The 25,499-nt window shown below is 37.0% G+C and overlaps 1 protein-coding gene across 1 annotated transcript in view; it reads right to left on the bottom strand.

Annotated features, from left to right (window-relative positions):
- SDCCAG8 (SHH signaling and ciliogenesis regulator SDCCAG8) overlaps positions 1 to 25,499 on the bottom strand; it is a 101,380-nt gene that overhangs the window by 13,101 nt on the left and 62,780 nt on the right. The window contains exon 16 of the mRNA XM_088524152.1: positions 20,803 to 20,934. Within this exon, the coding sequence (XP_088380278.1) occupies positions 20,803 to 20,934 (132 nt within the window). The remainder of the gene's footprint in view (positions 1 to 20,802; positions 20,935 to 25,499) is intronic.

The raw sequence follows: 25,499 nt of genomic DNA, 5'->3' as shown, positions 1-25,499 counted from the left end.
GTAAGTATTTATCTGTGACAGAGTATTTGGTTTTTCTTGCTGTTATGTCCTTACATAAAAATCATGACGTGGTATCATAAGGCACTTAAAGTTTCTTCAAATAAAATAATCCTGATTACATTGCAGCAAACAGTATTGGTGCGATAAAACTGCACTTGCAGGTACACCTAGGGCCCGACCGCAGCGACAGCGCAGAGGGGCTCAGTGCTGTTGTGGGGCAGCGGGGGCACTGCTCGGACCTGTTTGTACCACAGGCCGCGGCACAAAAGCTTTCCTCTGCGTCCAGAGCAACTGCCATGAGCGGGGATGTGAACTGGGGAGACTCCCGCAACGCCAGTGCACGCGCGCATGCACACACACAAAAGGCCCGATCCTGTAGCCCTAGAAACAAAAGGGATTTTGTCTTTGATAGGAGCAGGCCCCTTGTTTGCATGGAGAGCAACTTGTCAAACAGAATATGAATGCCAAGCTGGTACACCATAGCCACAAGCATAATAGCCCTGATCTTGTTTTCAACAAAATACATCCCAGGGAGAGCAGTTTCCCCTGCAAATCTGGGCACCCGCTACAAATGCAGTGAATCAGTCCTCAAAGTGTTCATGAAGGATGCAGCAAATCTGCAGAAGGGCACAAGCTTTTCATTTTAAACAGAGGGAAAGTGTATGCTCTCATTATAAAAAAAACAAGTGTATGGAGGAGAAAAAATAAATAAAAAACCCAAAAAAGCTAGACATACAATACCTCTCTTCAGCGCTTAAAGTTCAGAGTTTGATCTCCCAAGTTTCCAGTACATGAAAAGAAGAACACGGAATAATGATATAAAAATCCCTCACAAAAAACCAACAAGCAAGGATGAAGCAGTACCCGCCTGGGGGCCAATTGCCTCTCCAGCAGCGGTAAGGCTGTTACTAGGCTTGCAGTACCATTTGTTCCATTACACAATCTCCTGAAGCCTTTTACAGAGAGCTAAAACAACTGCCTGTACCAACACGACACATGGCTTTCCATCCCGACTCTTTGCTAATCCAGACGCTCCAACCATCTTTCTTTAAGATGCCATATGGTTGGCAGAAGCCTGTAGATCTAGCAGCACATCTGCTTGTATGTTACTTCTCCCCTCCAACTCCCCCCTCCACACCACAAAAGAGAGAGCAAATAATTATTTAACATGTAACTGGTTAAGCTGCATTTAAAGAGGACAGGAATTATTTAGCTCTAGATATTATATATATATATATGTGTGTACATTGTTGCAGACCATTCGTCTATCAGCGTTTTTCAAATATAGGGAAGCAAAACAAAGAACTGAAAGGCACATGGGCAAAATGTCTGCTACATTTGAATTATTTAAATGACTGCCATTTCAGACCTTATGCCCTAAGATTTATTTCCTAAGCTACCATGCCACTGAAGAAGGCACAGAATTTGCTCTCTGCTTTTGTCAGAGGTGAATCAGACAAGCACCCTAGGAAACTATAATATAGCAAGCCACGCTTTGTTAGCGAGAGGAGGGAGGCTGTGTGCTAATGACTCTGCATGAATACACTGACACACTGATTTTTTGCATATCATGAGCAAAGATTATTGACACTGTTGAAATCCTGGTTACGCTGGCATGCAGGCATCCAGGTTGCCTTTTCAGAATCTAGATGCTAGTAAGACAGGCTGCAAAAATAGTTGCGTTTGTGAGGAGTTATCATTTGACCACGTATGACAAAATTGACTGTCACAGCAAAGCAAATATACACTTTGGAGCCTGAAAAAAAAAAAAACCCTAGAACATAGAAATTGTAGATAAATGTTGCTATAAAACTCTCATCGACCACTCTGTGATGAATAACAATCTCAGTTAACGAAGGACAAGCAGAGAGGGAAATGTGTAAGGACAGACGGCACTTTGCAATTCTGTCTGCTGAGGATTTGCAGCACCTTTTGTTCAGAAACACTATTTCCTCATTCAACTTTTCATGCATCAGTAAAATAAGACTTCAAAGGGATAAAAGATAACAGCTCTATCTCAAATGTTGCTCACATGTATTGTTCATATGATTATCTGTGCAGAGAAAAGCAGAATATAGCAAAAGGAAGCATGAAGCACATGTGTATGCTCAGTATTTGGGGAGAAGAATTGAAACTATACATATATTTCCCTCCAAACAGCTTCCCCACATAAAATTTCCATCATACTGAGAACAGAATATTCCACTACCTTAATAAAAACAGTTATTGATATAACAAGGAAATGCTTCTCTTAACTAAGAAACACACCCATTTTTTCCTTTACCTATTTAAAAGCAAGAGGTCCTAAACAAATTCTGCGGAAACTGTGTGCTACCATCAGTAAAAAATGAAAGCAGACCAGTGCTGAGGCTTTGGTTCTAACCAGCATTTTTGAGGACACAAGCAGATTATTTTATGGTTAGCATTTTTCATTTTTTCAACTTTGTCTCAATGTTGTTTTAAATTTCACTAAAATACTTTGGGTATTTATAACAACAACTAAGCCCAAAAGCAACTCTGACTTCCCATAATCATCCATGAACCAATGGACCCATAAAAAAAATGTACAAAACACTTGAATTTCAAAATATAAAACATGGCAATGTATTCAATGATGTAGCAATTTAGCTCATAGATTCAACTGATAGAGGGCTGGATTTACCAGCTCTAATAAATACTCTATAGAGGATGTCTACAGTTAAAAAAAAAAAAAAAAGTTCCTAAATAACCACAGGTTAAGATTTTAGTTAGTTATACGCACACTATTTGAAATTGAAAAATTGTGAAGCCACTTGATCGTGAAAAAAAGAAAGAAAGGAAAAAAATAAGCCAACGAACAACCCCAACGCTCTTGGATGAGTCTCTCTCAAACCTCATTCTTGGTCAGGCATCAATTTTCACTTCAGATGTTGATGCCCTCCCCGATTTAGCCACCTTTCCCAATCTTTGGGGAGCCTGGGAAATCAGAGAAAGAATCGTTCCAAGCCTCATGATTCTATGTGTGTTATAGAAACCATGGGTGAAGTCTTGGTCAAGACCAAGTGTTAACTGACAACTGTAGAAGCAATATGAACTGCTGCGTGCTTCTTTACTTCTTATAGACTAACAAAAAGCAATATGCTTTACTATAATACACTAACAAAGAGGGAAAATGAGAAGGTTCTGCATCCATCAAGAGCTTCTCCCCCAGCTGCAGAGTCCTTACGCTGCTTCTTACAGATGTTCACCTCTCATGGTTTCCTGTCAAAAGCTCCAATGAGCTCCCTGGATTGCAGTTTGAGCTATCTAAGAAAAGGATTAATCCTGATGAAGAATTCATTACTGTTTCTGAACAAACAGCTGTAAATACAAAAACAAATGTTTTCATTTTCAAAGTAGAAACAATTCTTATGGTTTTTCAGTGCTTGTAAGGCATATCTGAAATATCTGATATATTAATAAAAATAATAATTGTAAATCATCTAGTCAAGTTTATGGGGCACTTCAGAGATTTGTAGAAATAATACTTTTTTTTTTCCTAGTTCGTGTGAACAAAGAAAGAGAAATGGCAATCTCAAAGCAAAACACTCCTTTGATCTGGAAAGAACAAGGTGGGCAAGGAAGGATGTTAGCAAGACAATTTTTTGCCCCACAACTACATGAATGCGCTTACAGCTATCATGACCACAACAGAATCCACAGAACAGTAACACTGAAAAATAACCAGATTTCTTATTTTCTTTGGGAATTACTGTTTTGGAATAATTTCTAGTCGGTGGTGAATTCATATACTTAGTTTTAAGGACACCGTAAAAAAGATCAGAGAAATTAAGTAATCAGTAAGGCATTAAGTTAACTTTTATTTTATTATTATTATTATTATTTTTTTTTTTTTACACATTTAGTATTCAAACTATTCCAATAAAAATGGTTTTACGACTACAACTCTTAGGTATTATCTGATCACACTTAATAATTAGGGCAATTCCTCAGAATTGCCCAGGTGCTTATTATGCTTATATGTATTAAATGATACAAAACCACCAGGATTTTGCGTTTTTTTTTTTATTTTTTATTTTATTTTTTTTAAGTAGGAGTCCCACAAGTTTGCATTTAGTTTGTTTGTATACTCAAAAACTTGTAATTGAAAAAAAAAATATGAGTTGAATAACAGAACATAGACCAATTGCAAAAATACCTAAAAATAATTAACATTTTTACTTCATTTTTACTTCTGTAGGGCAAATTTACACCAGTGTCACAGCCCTGGAACTACCCTTATTTGCCTTCCTTCATCCTACACGAAGGTATTCAGCCTCCCCAAAGCAGTTTGTAACATACAAAGTGCATGTGAAAAACAAGTCTCCTGGAATATTGCTTATTCAATAAGAATATATATGGCGTATATGTATATTTTAGTGTATACATCTATTGTGACTTACGAACCATATGTTGTACGTGTTCTTATTTCAACTTGGTAGTGTTCTGACTTCTGAAATTCTAGTTGCAGTCTGATGTCTCCTCCATCAGAGCACTGTTATAATCAAAATTAATAGGCCAAAATAGTCTTCTAAAATTAAACTCTGATCTGAAAGGTACATTTGAACATTTGGGGATTTCTCTTCAGATGCTGACAGGGAGACATGTGAGCGGATGTAGAGAGAATCTGGATATATGGTTCACATATGGGCCTAACAAGAGCAATCTCTTCATATAAAGACACTATTTCTCATGCTAAGTCTACCTTGTTTTCTAATGTCATCTGAAAGGAATGCAGGAATCTGGGACAGTTTTCCGCATCAGAGTCTGTTATTTAACTGCCTGATGCCAGAGTTATTGTCTCGTAGCATAAGACCTCTGTACATTGCTTTGGGCATTTTTTTTCTTCTTTTAAAATGACCAAGGCTACATCTTCTTCGAAAATTCATCTGCTTGTTCTTCTACCGACAGCACCCTGAAATTCTTAAGGTATCTGGACTTTTTTTTTTGTTTGCATTTTGCAGTATGTTGCGCTTGAACTGAAAGAGTATCACTGATTCCACAATCATGAAAGAAAATGGGTATTTGAGATTGCTGAGCACTGAAGGATTTTGAGCATAAGCTCTTCATCTGAGTCCAGAACCAAACATGAAGGTCCCAAGTGCAATGCTACACTAGCTGTCATTTAGGGTGTCCTTCTGTACAAGGCAGAATCCTATATGTCAGCATAAGATAAAAGGAATGAGTAGGAAGTAGTAGAAAACAAATTTTGGTTGCTAAGTTAGCTCTGCCATGTGGTAAAAGTTTGTGTGAAGCCGCATACCATATGATCTAAGGGCTCATTTTGCTCATAAAGCTGCAGTTTAGTTAAAGGGGGGAAAATAGAAAAGAAAAACGTATGCAACAGACAGGAAATTCAGTTATCAACATGCAGAAAATAGTTTACTATCACATGTTCTGATGAAAATCTACTGCTTTTGCCTGACTCATATTTAACCATACCTGAAGAATAAAAACTTTGCTCAGAGTTGATCCAGAACAAAAGAGCTGACATTCATTAACGTTTATTACTCATACCATGCAACCATTTCACAGCTTTGTCCTGGAAGGCTTCAGGAGAGACCAGTACAGCATTATTTCCACACAGAATACAGAAAACCTTAAAACAACAGCAATGGCAGGAGCTCTGGACCACAGTATAGGGAAATTGGAAATGCAGATGAACTGCTATAGCAAAAGCAGTAACACTGAAACAAAATGGTTAAAAGTCTCTGATGTCTGCCATAACATGAAACATTTAGAGAATCAGGATATGACCAGACCCCACCTTTTACATATTTAAATAACTGACAAAAAACAAACGTAGTAGCACCTTTGAAGCGTGCTGTCCTAGGCAACAGCATCAACTGAGAAGAAAAGTTTTACTGTAAGGAACCAAAGTGTGCTAATACTCAAGGTGCTGCCCAACCTTGCCTTAACTTAGTGAAAACGTTCAGCCCAGCAGGCTGAAGGCAGAAGTTGCCTCTTCTCTGAGGTGCCCAGCTATTTTGCAGCTGAGTCACTAGAGAGTCAACGGGGCTTAATCTTTTGCAGCTATCTAGGAGTCACAGAGAGTTCACAGACAGGGCTTCATTTAGCTTCCCACATCCAAAAGAAATGAAAAATTCTCTTAATTCTGTGTCCTGTGCTCATTTGTGAGCAAGCATTTTGGAAAGCAGGGGAAAAACGTTATTACAAATGGCCAGCAAATCTTTCAGCTTATGAGTCTACTATTTCACCCTTGAAATATCCTGGTGGCCTTCATCATCATTTCCAAAACACCACATTATATAAGGCAATGATGGAGTACTAGGCTTGTCTGCTTCCCATATTCCTAGTTGGCTCAGCTGGAAAGTGAACACAGGTTATTGCCCCAGGACAAGTGAATAATTTAGCTCAAATGCAGTTTTGAACAAAATTACTTGCACCACTGAAAAAAAGGCCCAGCTTGTCAGGCTCCTTGTTATAGTAGAAAAGGGTTTGAATTTTTTTCCTAACAAATAAAATACCAGACACAAAGCTAAGCCAACAGTGTTACTGCTATATATGTTACCTATAAATCTTAAAAATAAGATTCCAGGCTTTTTTGTGCTAAGAGTGAACTGCCCTGCAAAAAGCATCAAGTATCCTACTTAATGCAGTACTTACATGGGGTATACCCTGAGTACTGATTTGGGGGAAATCTCTGCTCAAGAGCAAAATTTATGCTGAAATAGATGCAAGACAAAAATCTTGACATTGTACACCAATATTTAGGAGAGGTCTGTTGCACGTGGAGTTGGTTTATCTTTATATCGTAAACTCCTGAAGGCACAGATCTTCCTTAATGATATGACTACAAAGCACCATGTGTTTCCATTATGCTATTTAAATAATACACTTAATTTGAATTTATATTTGTTTATGTAAACATTACTTTCTGTAATGTTACTCTCCAATCTGATTCAGCAAGTTGCTGAAGCATTCAGATAAGATTCCTCCTCAGAAAGTTTGTAAAGGAAAGAACTCCTATATGTATTATTTGAAGACACAAAGAGAAATTCAATTTAGAGGACAGAATAATTTTTGGAGGGACAGAATTTTTAATAAGGTGTTTTCACACAAACAACACTAACACCCCAGGTAACTCTCCTTTGCAATTGCACTTATTGTTTTTCAGGAAAGCAGGACAAAATCAGAAGCTTCCGGCAAAATTAAGTTCCACTGATTACTGAAAATGATAGTGTGGGAAGGATCATTTGTTTACATTACGACACTACTTTAACAGTAGTTAAACAACTTCTATTAAGAAATTTAACTATCAGGACTCTAAATCATTTTTACCCCAAATAACTGCACTTTACCAAAATTATTTTTAACTTTGATTTTGCACAAATAGTCCCAACCATTTAAGAGCTTCTGTACTTTAGGTGGGGCTTAACAAATGAACAGTGCTGACTGGTTCAGAGAAGAAATTCAGAGGGAAGTATTTTAGTACAACAGTATAAGGTAAACTTTCTTTATATTAACAGCACATGTGCAAAACCTGAACTATTGCTGAATAAAGTGATTTTTGTTATTGTTGTACAGGTGACCTGCAAGTACTCAGAACTGTGTGCTACAGTTATTAGCTCTTTGGGGGAACTCAGGCAAAAAGAAAAAAAAAATCCACCATATCGGTGGAATGTATTGTTCAGTTTATGTCATACTGCTATTCAAAAAATGTATTTTGAGACAATGGAACTTGCAGGTCTTAAATGCTAAATAGAACTCCTAAGCACTAATTTATCAAACTAACTATTGCAAGAAAAAAGCACAATTGAAAGTCGGAGAGAAGACATCTAAAACAGAATTAAAATTAATAATAATCTGCTAAGATTTGATTGGCTTTTTTGTTTTGAAGCCATGACTTGCAAGGAACCGAGCACACAAGTCAGTTTCATGAAGAATGCTGAGCACACGGAAGTTTTCATAAATTCCAAAAATATTTTTTCAGAAGATCCAGAAATATTAAAAACATTTTTATCAGAAAACACATCCACCCATGTGTAGAGATGGACCTCTTAAAATTGCCTTGACACAAACAAACTGGGAAAAGATAGAGAGGTAACAGCAGAAAACAATATTGTAAAAAAGTGTTTTCCTTCAGCCATCTTTAAAGAAGTGTTGCTTTCTCTTCATTTTACTCAGTTTTTTGTTGTTGTTGTTTTCTTTCTTTTGTTGTTGTTGTTGTTTGTTTTTGTTCTAGGTGACCCTCTGAGACCTTTTCCCTATTTTCTTTTTGCCCTTACACTAACCTGCAGAAGGAAAGAGTGACATATAGGGCCTTCAGCTTGAACTAAGAAGAGGTAGTCAGAAAAACAAATCCTGGACGCAAGGAAAAGATGACAAGCAAAAGCAAATGAGTATCTGAAGTGCTAGATTTGACCTTACTACGTAACAGAAGGAAGTCTCCTTATTAGCTCACCTGACAATGCGGGTGAAGAAATCACCTGGAATTCACATTCACTTGTATTCTCAATCACATCATCAACAAATGGATATGCTTCTGGCAAGGCACTTTTAACAGCAAAAATGAGGTAATAAATACCTGAAAAGCATGAGATTGACAGTTTGCTTAACACTTTGCACATGGGAGAGAAATCTACAAGACACTGAAGGCTGTTTTGCTTATGATCTCCTCCATCCCTGATTTTCTTTTGCATAAACCCTAGAAGAGGGTGAAACCCTCTGGAAACATTTTTGTTTGTTTGTTTTTATGGTTTTTGCTTTTTTCAGATTTTTGCAGCTTTGGAATTAGTCTTGGAAAAGGCACAGTAGATCTTTTGAATTTGTTATACATAAAGAAACAGGCTACCTGAGTGGTTCTAGCAGAGGCTGCCAATTTCCAATAGATAACAGTACAGTACAATTTTGGAGAGGAAAACGTTTATTAGGCCTGTTGAAACACTAAAGCTGGTACAGGCACACGTTCCCTCAGATGATCAACGTTTTTACTGCAATGGACTTGCACAGTTGCATGCAAAACCGGATGACCAAACTAATATATGCTATTTTTAAAAGATGAGCTCAGAGCTTTCAAGACTATCGTACCCTATTTACTATAAAAGCAATTGTTCCAGGATGGTCCTAGTATGTGCATCTACACCACAGTGTTTGGGTGACCTAATAATCGTTCAAAGAAAACCACAGAACTGCTCTTTCAAGCAAACCTGAGGGGACGCAGAGGGAGAGATGCTGTTACACAGCCCTGTGTAACAAACTCCTTTCAGTTTCTTAATCCTGATCTTTCTGTAGCAACTTTTTCAAGGAGTGACAAGGTAAAATGGGCTGTGTTCCTGTTCAGCTAACAGCTTTCAGCACAAGTTTTCATGCACAGAGTGTCTTCAAACTGTGGTAGGGCTTTTACAATCTTAAATGTAGGTGATACTGTTCTCTCAACGTCATCCACAAATAGGCCACCAGGCATGCTGTTACGGTAGAGTCCTGCAAGAATTTGGCTTCCTTTAAAAGAGTGGTGGAGCCTGCTTCCATTTAAGGTGAAGTATGAGAGCACTAGTTCTGGTGCAGGAGCTGTGTAACACCTCCTGGATTAGATACAGGAGGACTAAACACTGACATTCAGTCTCCCAGTTTAAGTCATTCTTATCTGTACTCATATTGTTGAACAAAACTACAAATAATATTTCACAATCTTTGCATATATTTCTAAGCAGCGTCTAATATTCCTGTAAACATAAAAGAGTAACACAGGCTTAGATCTAGCCATAGAGTATTGATTTTTTATATATATTATATATATATATATACACACGAGAAATCCAATGTGCAAGCTTTGCATGTAGCATTAGCTCTCTCAACAATACTATGAAAGGCTTTGTTTCTTTTGATACAGCTTGAAAACAATCTTGTAAGTACAGAAGAAGCTAATGATTTAACATCCTTTCTCTTCCCCTTCTCTACCCAATAAAAAACACTGAAAACTGTATTTTACTATTAGTCAATTATACAAAGTGTTTTTTCCCCAAAAGAAACATTTTACTTGTAATTAATTTAAATTAATTTAAATTAATTTTATTTTAACATTATTTCATTGTTCACTAACATGGTCTTCCCATTTTTTTTTTTTTTCCAAGGAGAGCATCTTCTAGACTAGGTCAAACATGGCTTTGTTCATCTTTTTCTTCTCTAACATAATACAGAATTTGGAAGCAAGAGCCTACAGCTTAAGAATCAACTTCAGAAAATATGGGGAAATCTCTCAAAAAGACATCAGTATTAACTGAGGAAAAACCTCCAAAATTCTTCTGCAAAAGATTCATAACCACGCAGCAGCCATACAGATACAGTGCTGACAAAATACAGTGCTCTATGAGATGGGCACCTACTACACAACACTGTGAAAGGAAAATATACCAATGATACCATGACCCAGACTCTTCTCTTTGTAGAGCTGCCATAGGATTTTTAACACTTAGGCAAAACAGACAACTGTCTTTAAAGGCTTTCTGAAATATTCTCAAATATTGTATATTGTACAGTACTCTATTTAAATCACAAAAAGTGAATTACAGAGTAGACCCTACTAGGGTCCCTTCTAGGATTTGGATAATGTGTTCCAGAAAGTCTGGGAATTTCAAACACAAGCCTTAGATCACTAACTACCCATTCCAATTAAGAATACTCCAACAGACTCAATGAAAAAGACTATATCAAGCTTTAACACCTGTTTTTCCATGGCAGCTAAAACTGCAGACCCCAAAGATGAACGCTGAAGATGAGCCCAGTCAACCTTCCTCACAATGATCGTGATAGTTTCCTTCCACTTTCAGAGTCGAATAGACACATAGAGAAATCTCAATTTTAACTACCACACGATACAATAAAACACTGCTTATAAAAGGAGCAAAGTACTACAGCTTGGCAAATACCTTACAGGGCACTGTCACAAATAACAACTACCTGCTACAGTTAGCCTCTTTGGCATGAAGTTTGCACTTCTTTATGCTATTCTCTAATTCAATGGAATCTGCTTTTCTTACTTGCTCCGAAACCAATGGCTCTGAACCCAGCAATGTCAAGAGGTCAACAATTATGTTGCACAGAATACACCCTGAAAGTAAGAGTGACCCTGGAATATATCTTCATTTTCCCCCTTTGATCATCCTTTTATTTGACTGTATTTCAGTAAATTATCCATGTAGTTTTTATTTTGACAGCTCTCTTTACAGCAGTAAAACAAAATGTGTGCATTGCAAATGGCAAAGATTCAAATTTCAGCTATGTTTATCCAAAATAGCACTGAACTGCTTCTGTACTTATGCTATACTGCCTACAGCCTTACGGAAGGGGAGACAGATGGGATGAATTTAGCAGGGAAACAGCTGTGGCTTGAAGAAGAGACAAGCAAAAGTTTTGCTATCAGGCTTCATTATGTATCAAGGTACCAGTAAAATGTGTATCCGTAAGGCAGCCAAAAAAGTGTTTTTCATTTGACTAGTGATAATTACCTTTTCTCAACAGCTGACAATGTTCTAGGCAGCATTAAATAGGTATAATAATTAAGCAATGAGATAAGACAGGCAGTGCCTTGCTGGGGATTATTGCTCGCCTCGGGTGTGTTGTGAGGCACAAGGCTGAAGGGTGAGTGGCTTCAGCCACCCGAGAAATGCAGTAAACCCCCAGAAATGCACTGCCTAGAGTGCCTTATTGCTATTAAAAATGGAAATTTAAAGGGGACAGGACGTTGGACACATTTCCTGTAGATTTTATTGACGTGGGTTAACATTAAAGAGAGCCAATGGAGAAATCCCATTTGCGCCCAGCCTTTGAAAGCCTGGATACATGCCTCAGTTCAGCTTCTTTGTGCATTTTATTCATAAAACTGATTTGGGAAGCACAAGTATTTGCATCATCTAATACATGTGTGAGGGCATAGCAGATTACAAGAACTGTCATGATAGTAAAAGCTAAAGTCACACTGCTTTTAGGGTCACAGGTTTCCAAATGGTTAGTGTGTACAACTGTCCATGCATAGTGTTAATTTACAGAGCTAGATGAGCTTTTCTAGTTCTATTAAAAAAAAAAAGAAAAAAAGAAAAAAAAGAAAGAAAATGAAAAAAAGGGAAAAAAAGAAAAAAAAAAGCTGATTTTGATTCTGTGTGACTCACATAGACTAAGGCTAAATCCCTGCTACTGATGGCAACTGTAGCGCTCTTTTGAGTGTTTTACTTAAGGAGGGGGAAGACTACTGTAATTTCAGCCATGGCACAAAGACAGTCTTGAAACTGGAGGTCTGGAACTACTTGCCCACCTTAACTTGAAAGAATTCAGAACTGTGAAGACCCTTCAGGATCAAGTCCTAAATAATGAGATGTCCCATGTTACATACATGTAACTAGGGCAAAGTCTGGCTCTCCAAGGTTTAATAGAGCATGTTAATAAATAGATAAATAAATACATCTCCTTTCTCTCCCTTCACATATGAATTGACTATCCACGAAGAGCAAGTTAAACGCAGAATTACCTTATTACCCTTTTCCATTCCTTTCATAATTGCCATTATCAGAGCTTCATTTCAGAGCCAAACTGGAAGCTCTGAGCATGTGCAACTGCCTTGAGGACACCAGAAATGGAGATGTAGCTCCCACCATACTGTCCTTATAGCCATTTTTATAGTCTCTCTTTCAGGACAGCATCTATGATTAGCAGTTGAAGGATAACACATTTATGCTAGCATCTCTAAAGACTGACACAATATCTGTTACTATTAGGATACCACCAGTTTGCACTGTCACAACCAGTTTCCGTTTTTATTTAAATTTTTAGTATGGCATGTTTTTACGGAGCACTCAAAAATGGATAGCAAATATTACCAAACTATAGAAAAGAATATGAGTTAAACAAGAAACATCCAAAAAATGAAAAGCAGCAAAATTGGTTTTAGTGAACACAGAAATAAATCTTCAGCCTCATGATTCAAAACCATGATTCTAATTAACTTGAATATACAACAAAAAAAACCCACCAAACATTAAGGTTAGGAATTTTTTGTTTGCTTGCTTTTAAATATAGCATTACTTCTGGAATTTAATGGTGCAAAACACATCAAAGCTAAATACAAAAATTAAATGCAGGTTAGACTTTAGTACAGAAAATGAGAGCATCCACAGGTATACTGGCTTCCACAGGAGCAGGGCAGATCCCTGGAGATGCAATCAAAATACTGAAGTTATCAAGAGAAAGCCACCTGCCCACAGCCTTGCAAAAATCTACTCACTTATTCCACTAAGAACAGAAATCATCATTATTTTTGGTCTCCTCCTCTTGCAACAATAACCTTGGAAGTAGGCAGGTGCACAGATTTTGTTATGGAGCTGGTAACTTTTCATGACACACTTGCAAGGCTGTTTAAATGTTATTCATCTGTCTTCATTTTAAGTCCTCTATTATAGGAAAAAGGAGGATTTTAAATAGCCTTAGTCTAACAATCTCAATGCTACAGAGAGATCAAAGGCAGAAGTAAAGCTGCTCCTGCCTAAAGCATTTTGCCGAAGAGGTTAATAGTCAAATTTTACTAGTAAAATGAGCTTACTTAAGACCCAATAGATAGATCCCAGTTGTTGGTGAATACCCAATTTGATATTTGCTGCTGAACTACTGCATAGTGTTAATCTCAGAATGGGCAAACATAAAAACATTATGTTCTTAAATATCCCAGGGATATCAGAGAAATAGAGTGAAGAAAATTAAACAAAGCAGAAGCAACACAATATGGAAGAAAGAAAATAAGGTGACTACGTTAGTTAAAGATTTTCACAACTTAAATTTTAGACTGTCTAAAGCATCAAGACTTTCTAAAGCTTGCAGAGCTCTGGGTATAAACTTTTATTTTGTGGCTCTGGACACATTTTAGTGCACGTGTTAAATGAATTGTGACGAGTTTTTGATGCTATTCCTTACCATTAAGGATTTTTGTTTCTATGATCCTGCCAGCAAGGGAGTACTTTGATCCAGTTTGGATGCTTCTTAATCCCCTCTGGGGAAGAGGGTCACAGGGGTGGGGAAGAGCAGTCCATGACTGGCTCTTTTAGGGCAAAAGGAAAGCAAAGTGGTTCAAGAAGGAGAAACAGCGGTTAGGGGGTAACTGGTGAAGGATCATGCATCATCATGTGAAGCAGCTTGCAACCAAAATTAGAACAGCTGCGAGTTGGTGCAAATGTAGAAGGATTAAATGGTGTTGGACTGGAAAGTCATGGGACACTTCTGTCCTAAGAGGTAAGTGTCTTCCAGCACCAACCCAGCACCAACATGGGACCAGCACATGGGACCAGCATTCCAAGATTTTGCTATAGCAAAGAAGAGTCTGGACTGGGCTCCCAAAACTATCACTTTTATCCACAAACATCACAGACATTTTAAGAAGAGAATCAAGGAGTCTTCAATAATACTAAATTAATATTTAATTTCAAAATCCAACAACTACACTAAAAAAAAGCACAAGACAAACAAACAAAAAACCCAGCCTAGAACATTGTGCTGTTCTGTGTCCCACACACATTTCATGGCTTTTTATGTTCCTGGTTGACTAGAGCATGAGCTTACTATGAGTGAGTGGAAGGCTTTACTCCCAGAAGCTGAGCGTATGAGTAAGAACTGTTCTCTGGAGAAGACAAAGTGCATCAAAGCAGCAGAGTGAGGGATATTCTCGGGACTGGACAAGTACCAGACTCTCAGCAGAAGAGGTGCTAGTGAGAGTGTTGACAGCTGTTCAACAGAGAAGCAGCAAACCCGGCTATATCTCCACCTCACTCTTCTTTGAGACATGGACTATCCTTCAGTTTAAGCTATCCCTTTTGCTGATATTATTCTCCAGTTTCTATAAAAAAACCACAGAAATCGTGGTGACCAGCTGCCTTGATGTGCAAAGTGAACACAGACACTGTTCTTTTCTCCTCTGCACCTCCTTCCTCACATTGACTACATGGCTAAGCAATCTAAACAGATGCACGGTTAACTAATCCTTAGAAAGGTAATTCAGACAAGTATTAATGTAACTTCAGATGCAAGAAAGGCCTACAACAGTTCTGAAGGAGGAATATATAAGGAAATTAAGGTAAATGAAAAATGTGAGAAGCTGAGACATAAATTAAGTCAAAGAGATTCTGTCAAGTTCTAAATTCTTTGATAGCTGATTTTTTGATAAAGGAAATGCAATAAATCTTACCCATGTTAGCTTCAACAAAACATTTAAAACCGTACCACAGAAGCAAATGTTAACTAAACTAAGAAAAAGAAGATGGTGATTAATAAAGGAGCTGTCAGGTTGATAACGAAGTAAAATAAATTGCACAACTGAAGATGAGGAAGAACTATGAACGGATTTCTTCCAGTTGAATTTGAACAAACTTTTGACTATTCTGAATAATGACTCAGCACAAAAAGTGGGAGTGTGCTGATAAAATTAAGAGAAGGCATCAGTTTAGAGAAGATTGGGATACTGTACAAAAAGAGCTAAATGACTCAGAATAGCAGAAATAGGATGAAATTTGCCAGTGGCATAGGATGAAATTTGCCAGTACTAAACTGGGGACTCAGAACATTCGGAATTCATAGCACAGATTTCTGCTAGGAATTTAAAATTACTTGGGAGGAAGAGGTCTGGGATGCATCTCTCTGATACAGAAGGATTATCAGCAGCCAGTATTATGCTGCAGTAAAAAAAAAAAAAAAACATATATATATAGAAACTCAGCCAGGATTTCCTAGTAAATGTATTAATTCTACCATATAAGACACCAAGATATCCTCATCCAAAACACTGTAGACAGTTCTGATTGCCCATATTCAAAAAAAGATAGTCAGCTGGGGTACTGGGAGAACTTACTGCAGTAATAAGAACAAAAAAGCAAGGTTTCACTTACATATCATCAGAAAGACTGAAGAGATACGATCATTTTCTATAAATACAGTGTAGATAAAAATACAACAACAAAAAACACACAGGGAATAAAGAACTACTTGTATCAGTTTTTGGTCAAGGACAAATAGATGCAAGTTACCAGAAATAAATTGAGGCTGAAAACAAGAAGAACCTGAAGAAGTAGACCAGCAGAACAGCTTTCCAATTGGAGTAGTGTGGCCTAATGACTCTCACGATGGAGATGAACATATTCCCAAAGGAAAAAAATGTATTTATATATCATGATGTACAGCTGAATACAGTACTCGGTGACCTAGAACACACCTTACCAAGCATTATTACGTTCTGTAAATGTGTACCTAACAACTGACTTGCACATTATTTCGCAGTATTTTCTGGAGACCTTGTAGCTCACTCTCTTTATATATTTTCATGTTTTGTAACAAAGAGGATAATGTTCTGCTTTTATATCTGCTGTTCAAGTAGTTGCGGAACAAATCTTTAAAAACAGTGTTTGGAGAGCTTATATTATCTTGAACAAGAGGCCACACAAACAGCTCCTATGCCAGGGAAACCACACCAAAGATATAGGGGCATCAATAATGATACAGACCGTATGTATGCTTATCCCTATTTTCAATATAAAAATAGATGCATCCTCAACTAAAAAGGCATTTTTAGCCATATAATTACACTTCAAAACAAATGATTGCTCTAGTCATTAAATAGTAAGAATTATTTCATTGTCACCTAAAAATAACACTAATCTATCAATTAAATAATAATTAAAAAGGTAATATAGTCAACATATTAAAAAGAGCTGGATGGGGCAAGGGAAAGGTTTTTTTCAGCAATGGTCAAATTTTTTTTCTACCCATCATTATTTCTGGAAGACATAAAAAATGCTTTAATGCAACATTGAAAATGTTTAATGTAATATCATTGTTTCAGCCAATTTTTTTAATCAACTGATTTGTCAAAGAAGCCCCAAACTTGTAATCAGAAGTGGAATAGTGAAAACAAATCAGCTATCTCAAATTAACACAATTCTTTCCCACATACACTATCAAACACTATATTTTAGTAACGACAACAATAAAAAAAATTAACAGTGGGGAAAAAAAAAAAAACCCACACATTTAAAGTCAATGTCAAACCAAACGTCATGTACTCTGCCCAGCTCCTCGAGTGGTCCATTTAAGAATCCATTTTAGCTACTTTTCCAGAGAAGGTTATCCATGAGAATCATACATTTCCCCATAGGTAGAAAACAAATAAAATTTGTCACATGTTGTGCTACACAGACATTGCTGCACAGTTGCTGCACGTCACTAGAATGTCTGAAGGGGAAGACACCCCAGGTAGTTGGCTGCAGACACATCTCAGCAACATGGCACATAGCACAATTTGACACATATAGTCTTTATAAATCCAATGTCTATGAAGTCAAACAAATTTCCTTCTTATTTATAGTAACAGGCAAGAGCAGATCTCTGCCGTCTTGTTACACAGATGGTTATAACATTTTTGTAGTTAACTTACAACCACTGATGCCTGAGGAATAGACACACATCTGCCCCAAATTGCCAGTCCTGTAGGCTCTTCTTTTTCACTTTAGCTACCAAAAATACAGTTGAAATACATGTCAAAAAAAAAAACCCCAAAAAACACAAGACTACCACAACAAAAAGCCTCAAAAATTTGCCTAAAATATATTGTTAATGTTACAGAGATTGTACAGTGATCATACACATATCAAAGGGGGGGGGGGATTTTTTTTTTTTTTTTAAAAAAAGCAAATCTCATCACCAAAACAGAAGTTTTAGAAAACACTCATCCCCCAGATTCCTGGACTAAACAATCTTTGGAAAAAAGCATTTTAGAGACACCACATATTTCACAAAAATTATTGTCTATACACTCTTTCTTTCTTGCCAGACATTAATGATAGGCATGGATGGCTCATCTTATTTTAAGTAAATAAAATAAATAAATAAATAAATGTTTAAAAAGGAAAGTTACTGAGATCTTCTTCTACACTCCAGGTGTCACTCCATATTTGCTATACACACACATCATCTAGGTCTTTAAAAGGAAATATATAGAGATAAGAGCTGGCTATGTTAAATTAAATGTTTCACATTTTAGACACTGGCTGTTCCACAGAAGAAAATATCTAAATAGATAAAGTACAATCAAATGCTTGCTCTAAGGGAAGAATAGATGCAGGAAAGTAAAGCTGTAATTGAGCTTTATACATCCCAAGAGCTGTTAATCAAGTTAATTGAAAGCTTAAAATAGCCTGATAAAATCCTGACCCATGGCAGCTTGCTCAAATATTAGTTACTAATGAACATATAGATAACGCATCTCAGCATATCCCTGTTTTTTACTTCTTATTCCAAAATTGGAAGAGAACAGAGCTTGAAAGAAAGTGGGTCTACATTTATAGAGCTGACCTAACTACAGAGGTGATAGTGAGCACACTACTGTGTGCTAGAACTTGTTTTGGAAACATAAAAACTGGAAAGAAGGAACAAATATTTTAGGTACCATTATTTAATTTATTTGATTTTTATTTAAATTCTTCTGGAATCTGTTTTTGCAGAGTGGGACACAGCAAGGTAATAGAAGGGTGGCTTAACATTTATTTTTGCTATCTTTCTATCTCAGTAGTTATCTTATTAAAAACGCATACTTTCAGCTACCTTCTGATTTCTACACATATCTGCAGACTGGAATTTTGCAGAATTCAACCATAAAATTTGCTTTAGAGTTTAAGATCTCTGCCACATTACAGACAAGATTTCTCTTCTCACAGATTCAGCTCTATGGAGTCACTGTGCTGACCTGCTCGTTTCCAGCAGCACAGCAGTGACTCTCTGCCACATGTTACCTAATACCATTGAGATAATATACCTAGCCCCACACAAATTGCTGCCTAAAATTAAAAGCACATAGCTGAAAACCCAAAAATCAAAACATGAACAAGCTAACACGACATACATTTGAAAGCAATGATCTATGGGGTTGCTGGATTAATAACAATAAATGAACATGCTTTTTAAGCTCCACTGCAGTATTAACATGTCTCCATAGTCACAGCAACTGCAAAATTTTAAATTCAAGTTCACGGATATCTACTTCATCTAATGCCATATTTCACCAAGCAAAAGCACAGTGAAAGGGATGGATATTCATAATACATTCAAAACATTGATTAGAACCCATCTTTAGTGATTGCCTTTTAAAGTAATCTTTAAAAAAAAGAATTTGTTGTATCATTTCAGACAATATTGATATGCAGTACATATTTGGAGAGAAAAGTAGGGATGGTAAAGAAAATTTTCTTGTACATTTTCAGGAATGCAGGCATCACAACTGCCAAAACATTGCTATTCTAAAAGAAATTTTGACTGATCAGTTAGATCTTGCTCCTTCCACAAAACAGTTACATCAGGGTGTGTTGTAGTCTCATAGCAGAACAAAAGCCATGACAGGGATTTTTCTCAAATATGAATACCAAATTTTATTTTATAAATGCCCCAAATGAATTAAAAATAATTTTGTTTTTTAAAAAATCTAATTTTCTAATGGGAGATAGAAGAACAGCAGATAGAAAAATAGACACAAAATTACTGCATATGATCAGGTAGCAAAAAAGACAAGGACTATTTGTTGTAGTCATTAGACTTGCTGTTTTTCTTCACTTGGAACTGAATAGTTCAAGGCCAGTTTATAGCATTTGGGAACTGATACTGAAAAATCTATTCAAGTTTTGACACAGGAAGAGAAATCAAATTACATTAAATTTTTACAGCAGTTTATTATAGCAGCTTTGTCACTAATTACCTGAATTTTAAATAGATGCAGTGCAAGATCATCATTAAAAAGATGTTAAAAGAGTCCTCCCTCCTTAAAATGCTGGTAAAGTATATTGGCCATGGTTCAAACACCTACTAATCTCTGCCATATTTACATATTCTGCAATATTTAACATGAGAAGCACTATCACTGTCCTGTTTTCTCTCCTTGCTGTCATCAAAACAGCAGCAGAAGGTAAGGCACTGCCTGCAGCATGACCACGCTGTTTTCAAACCACTTTTCAGTTCTGGATTAATGCTTTCAATCTTTCCTAGTGTATAATCACTGCTGGTACAGCAGAGCACAGGTCCAGTGCATCTATTCCATTCTGACATAGAGGAAAGGGTGTCCTAAAAGCAAATCATTCTTAAATTCAACCATACTATCTCTAATATGTGGTATACTGGAGTGTATATGTATATATACAATTTATATGGCATACTATCTCTGACTATACTAGCTCCATACTTGTGTTGCTGCAGCTGCTCCCAGTTGGTACTCAGGAAGCCATGGCTTCTCCCAAAGGCTCTGAATGCTAATATTTAATAGGATCTTTCTGTTTATTCAAATTTTACATTTCTGAGAAAGTTAAGATGGCAATACTGAAAAATATAGCTATTATGTGACCACATAGAATCCACATCTGTAGCCTACATTCACATTACTGAATATCCTCCTCTTTCCTCCCACCCTCTCCTCTCCCTTTTTTTTTTTTTTTTTTTTTTTTTTTTTTTGACTATGGTAAGACAATTCATCCAAGTTAGAGCAGAGAACAGCATAAGCAGCCCACACACATATGTACTAGGCTTAAATTCTTTGGAAAACTATATTGTACAAGCTTTCATTTTATTTATCCAAAATGGCACAAGCAGAAGATGTTATAAAAAAATCTCCAAAGAAAGACTGCTGTGTAGGGAGGCTCTCATTTTCATGAAAGAAAAAATATTACTTCCAAACAACGTGGTGTCATTTTCCTATTTCCACACCACAACGGGTATGCTAGATCATACCATATACTGACAGATAACAGGACCTCCTACCTCGACTTCATCCTCTCGTGCATTCTCCCATGCTGGATACATTGTTGCTCCAATTCATCATTCCTTTTCTGCATCTTCTCCAATCTGCCATGAAGATACTCTTTTTCCTGACTAAGCTGGTTGACTTCAGATCTACAGAAGTAAAACAGTGATGATGGATGTTGTCAGATTTCATCCTGCAGCGTGCCATCAATATGTGACTTCAGCATTTATAAAATTTCAAACATGGATATACAAGGCATAAACAGGCTATTACCAGAGCTCTCAGAAACAAAGCACAGTTTCAAAAAAGAAGGCAGAACACGTTGCTGAAGGGTAGTTGGTAAATACACGAATGGCAATTACCCAGCAATAGGTCAGCTAACTTCAGACTCATTTAACGAGCATGCCATTTGATATCATGTGCTGATGTTAAGATCACTAAATGCAAATTCATAGTTGTGAAGCAACAATTTGGCCAGCACTGCAAAAATGTACTTTACAAGCTCTTCAATCACAAAAGCTAACATCTAATTTAAAAAATGGATACAAAAGTCTAACTGTACTGCACCGCCTGAACTCTCAATAGTGCTATAGTTTTAGAAATTTTGCTACTATAATAGGCCCCAAATACAATTAGAGATGCATCATGTTAGAAGAAAAACAAATAAAAGTTTAAGAAATAAGGTATAAACCATGCAGGCATACTAATCTCTGCCCAGCCTTTAAGAAAATTAGTCACTTTAGCAATTCTTACTTTTCACGAGTGAGCAGATCTATGAATGACCTGCAACTGCTACTTGCTACATCTCTAACCATCAGCCCATGAAAAAATAGGCATGAGCTGTTTCTTAATATCAGAAAAGGATCTCAGATAAAACTGTGATAAAATATACATTATGCACTTGTACAGTTTAGCTATTCAGAAAAGGTTAATGAGAACATGTCAGAATCTGCTATACCATCAGAATGGAAGGATCAGAAGCAAGCAAATTTGTTTTATGGCATCTGCCACTCCAGATCTTGAGGTTAAAAAGCTCCAGAGATATCTTTAAATCATAAACTTAAATATGCTGCTGCTTCAGAACCAAGATACTTTACCTTCTAGACTGCTACAGAATGCAACAATCACTGACATTTAAATAAAATAAAACAAAGTACAGGGGGACTGGAATACTCTTCCTTCAAAACCATGCTGTTATACTGACAAGTCAAATCTGGAAATGACAACATAATCTTTCCATATTTAAATAGGGAACAATACATGATATCATCTGTGAATCTAAAAGAAGAGCAACTTCGAAAAACCGTATGTGTGGAACTGAGTGTTGCAGTTACAGGTCTACCAGGGAGTATCACTGCAAAATATATCAGAGTCAAGCCCATCAAACTCATATGCAAAAGAGTCCTGGATGCTTACATAAAAGTGAAGAGGAAGTTTCAGGGAGGCAACTGAAGTCAAATTGTTACATCAAACACTGAACACAAGTGCTACTAAGTGTGGAAGGTCAGCACTAGAAAAGTGCTAGCATTTGGACCATGCTTCATCACCACTATGAATATAGTCTTTACTGGATGCTGATATTGTCAGAAAACAATGAATGGAGAAAACAAGAGTTCTTCACAGAGCAGCTCATCAGAGATCTCATGCCACAGATCTCAAGCAAGAAACAACAGGGATTAAACTCATCTGTCATCTTGTGATCCTTTCTTTCCAGTAAAAGGCAACCATAGGATGTGCCCTAGGGGAATACTGTAAATTTTTGTGTTTGTAGGGTCTCCCACTTGTGGGAGCCTGCCTTTTTTTTTTTTATTTCATTTACATGTGACTGACTAATTCATGGGACAGAAAAAGCAACTTTCAAAGTAGTAAAAATCAGAAAGTTTGAAGGGACTTTTCACTCCTCTCCAGCATCTCTAAGGTGCCGGAATTCTTTCTGAAAGATTTCTTTTCTAATTAAGATATCCAAAGCTTAGATACCCCCAAATAATATATTACTGAAAGCTCTTAAAGAAAGGGTTATTTACCCTTATGGAAAATAAAAGAAAGAAAAAACCTTATTTAGGGGTTATTTACCCTTAAAGAAAACAAAATTATGCTCAATTCATTGAAAACAATTAGCATGATCTCTAATACATAGAATACATAAATGCCTAATACTTTGAACCAGTATACTTGGGTTGCTCACTTCTCCTAAAAACCCTCTGCGCTAGAATTCGTCAGGAAAAAAAAAGTTGAAAGTCTATCTGCACAACAGCCCTTACAAGTCGAACATCTCAGAGATTGATCACTTGGATTTAAGTATTCAATTCCATTAAAATTTTGACAATACATACGAAGGGCAGAATTTACCCTTCACAAAATCAGTGTTAAAAAGTTCAGGCAAGGAAACGGCCAGGGATAAAGGTACATGCACTAGCATTAAAAAGAGAACGCTGGTCTCAGTACAGGGATGCAGACCAAGAGTTTTCATTATCATTTGATGTAAATTCCTTAAGTAGCTCTGTACAGACCCCTTACCTGGTTCAGTTTCTTAAGACAGACAGAAGACAATTATTTCTATGTGAAATTATTTTTAAACAACTTCAAAGCTGTTAGCAATAGAAATACAGACAGCGATAGAATTGCTAAGAGCCTGAACAACCATACTGAACATGCCCACACATCCAGAGTACGAGCAGCAATCCCACCCAGCCAGGTGCAGCGTAACTAGTGCTGCACTGCTCTGCTCACAAGCTCCACACACCATGGAGAGGGGAGAAAGGGGCAAGCTCCAAATCGTGCATTTCCAAAAGTCTGAGAGCCTCCGCTCTGGGGAGCAATGCGAGCTAGAAAAGCCTGCGAGTTGGCAGCTCTGTCTGCTGGACAGAGCGTAAAGGACACGGCGCGGACGTGCTCACGGTGCTCCGCCACGGCTACTCCGGGCCCACCAGGCACGTTAGCGAGGGGCTGAAGCTGCTTCCGGGAGAAGACCCTGCAGCGCGCAGACATTTGGAGCGTCACCATCCGAGTGGCGCTCTGCATGGGGCTGCAGGCATGGGGCTGGCCGGCCCCAGTCACGGTGCTGTCCCAGTGTGTGACTAGTAAGACTCGTATGAAATCAAAACTGGTTTAAAACTGCACAGAGCATAGATACAGCCTCACATCAATTTGAAAATATAAAATGGAAGCTTGCTTCTAAATAGATGTGTAATAGTGCTGCAGCTTTGCCAAATCTCATTTAATTGTTCAAAGTGATTGATGATTAAATGAGTTGATTTTTGAACGCTAAGATGGCAACGCTGCCTTTACTCCTCCAAAGAGTCTTTTGCCGTGCAGCACTTAGTGTCTCAGCAGAGGTTGTCTTTTTAAAGCAGTGTCTTTTCCTACTCTTAAAATCATTTGCTTGCATAGCAATTACATATATGCTGCAAAATATTTTGGCTGACATAATGAGTATCAGGATAATAATTTTGCAGATAAACTGTATATAAACTTTATGACTGATCCCGGACACAGATTCTGTTTCACATTTTTGTACTGCTACCTTCAACAAACATTTCACTCGTGGTATTGAGTGCAATGGCTGCAGTCAACCAAACATGCAGAAAAATAGTTCAGCCGGGTGTGTGTTCTTTACTTCAATTAAACTCACACAGTTGGATGCCTACTGTTGCCAAAACAGTAATATAATTTATACATTATAGTCCAAACAGTAAAACTACACTAAAAGTCATTTAACAATATTTATAACACCATAAAATACAGTGTTAAAATATATGAACTGCAATATGTACCAAAATTATAAAATTTGTTTCTCATCATCAGTGATTAAAACCAGGATCATTGCTCTAGCTTCAATACTCACAACCCTGGTGACAGATTAGAATTCAAATCTTAATGATCAATTTACAATTAACAAGATAGAAGTGAAACAAATTAAACCAACCATTATATATAACGAGACCCAATGGACTCCCATTGTTCCCCTTAATTACAAAACGCAAATCACAAATACACAGTGGGCAGTGTTAAGCATTAATCCACAACCCAGAAATTCAGATAGTGACAATCAGAGGAAAAAAAATAACAAAAAAGCACAGAAGAATTCAACAAAGGACTGTATTTTTAAACATGCCTATGCATACAAAAACCTGCACAGACACTATCTGCTTTCTTTACAATTTGAGGGGTTTATAATTTGTTGACACTGTCTATAATCTGTTGACCCTGTCTTTCTGAAGCTTTTCTAATCCTAAACAGGGGCTAGCTCACATCACAGTTCCAGCTTACACATAAACACAAGCATTTCAGCTCAAATTTCTCAGAAAGCCTGTATAAAATATAAAAACATCCATGCAGCTTGGAAATGCCCCACTTACTTACACTGTGCAAATAATTGTTATCACAGATAAATTTGAAATGCATCTTATTAAAAACGGACCTTTGAAACAAAGAAACATGTGCAAAGAAATAGAAAGTTTAAATAAACTCACTATTACATTTCTTACCAAAAATACTTCAGTGCTTTACCTATTAAACAGCAGAGCTGATATTATGAAATTATTTCTTAACCTCACGGAAACTAAGGCACAAAAAATCCCAGACGTACAGCACGAAAATGCACAACTAGGTTCAAAATCCATATCCAGAAACAGCATTTCTGTCCTAATCCTTTCTTGTGCCCTGGGATAAAAGTCTGTTAGTGTTGAGGTCAGGACCTCCTCAGTAAATGCAG

The sequence above is a fragment of the Tinamus guttatus genome, unplaced genomic scaffold (assembly GCF_059628265.1).
Source record: "Tinamus guttatus ecotype Peru unplaced genomic scaffold, ASM5962826v1 Tinamus_guttatus_pri_ptg000208l, whole genome shotgun sequence".
NCBI classification, from domain to species: domain Eukaryota; kingdom Metazoa; phylum Chordata; class Aves; order Tinamiformes; family Tinamidae; genus Tinamus; species Tinamus guttatus.
This window is presented reverse-complemented; position numbering and strand designations above follow the sequence as displayed.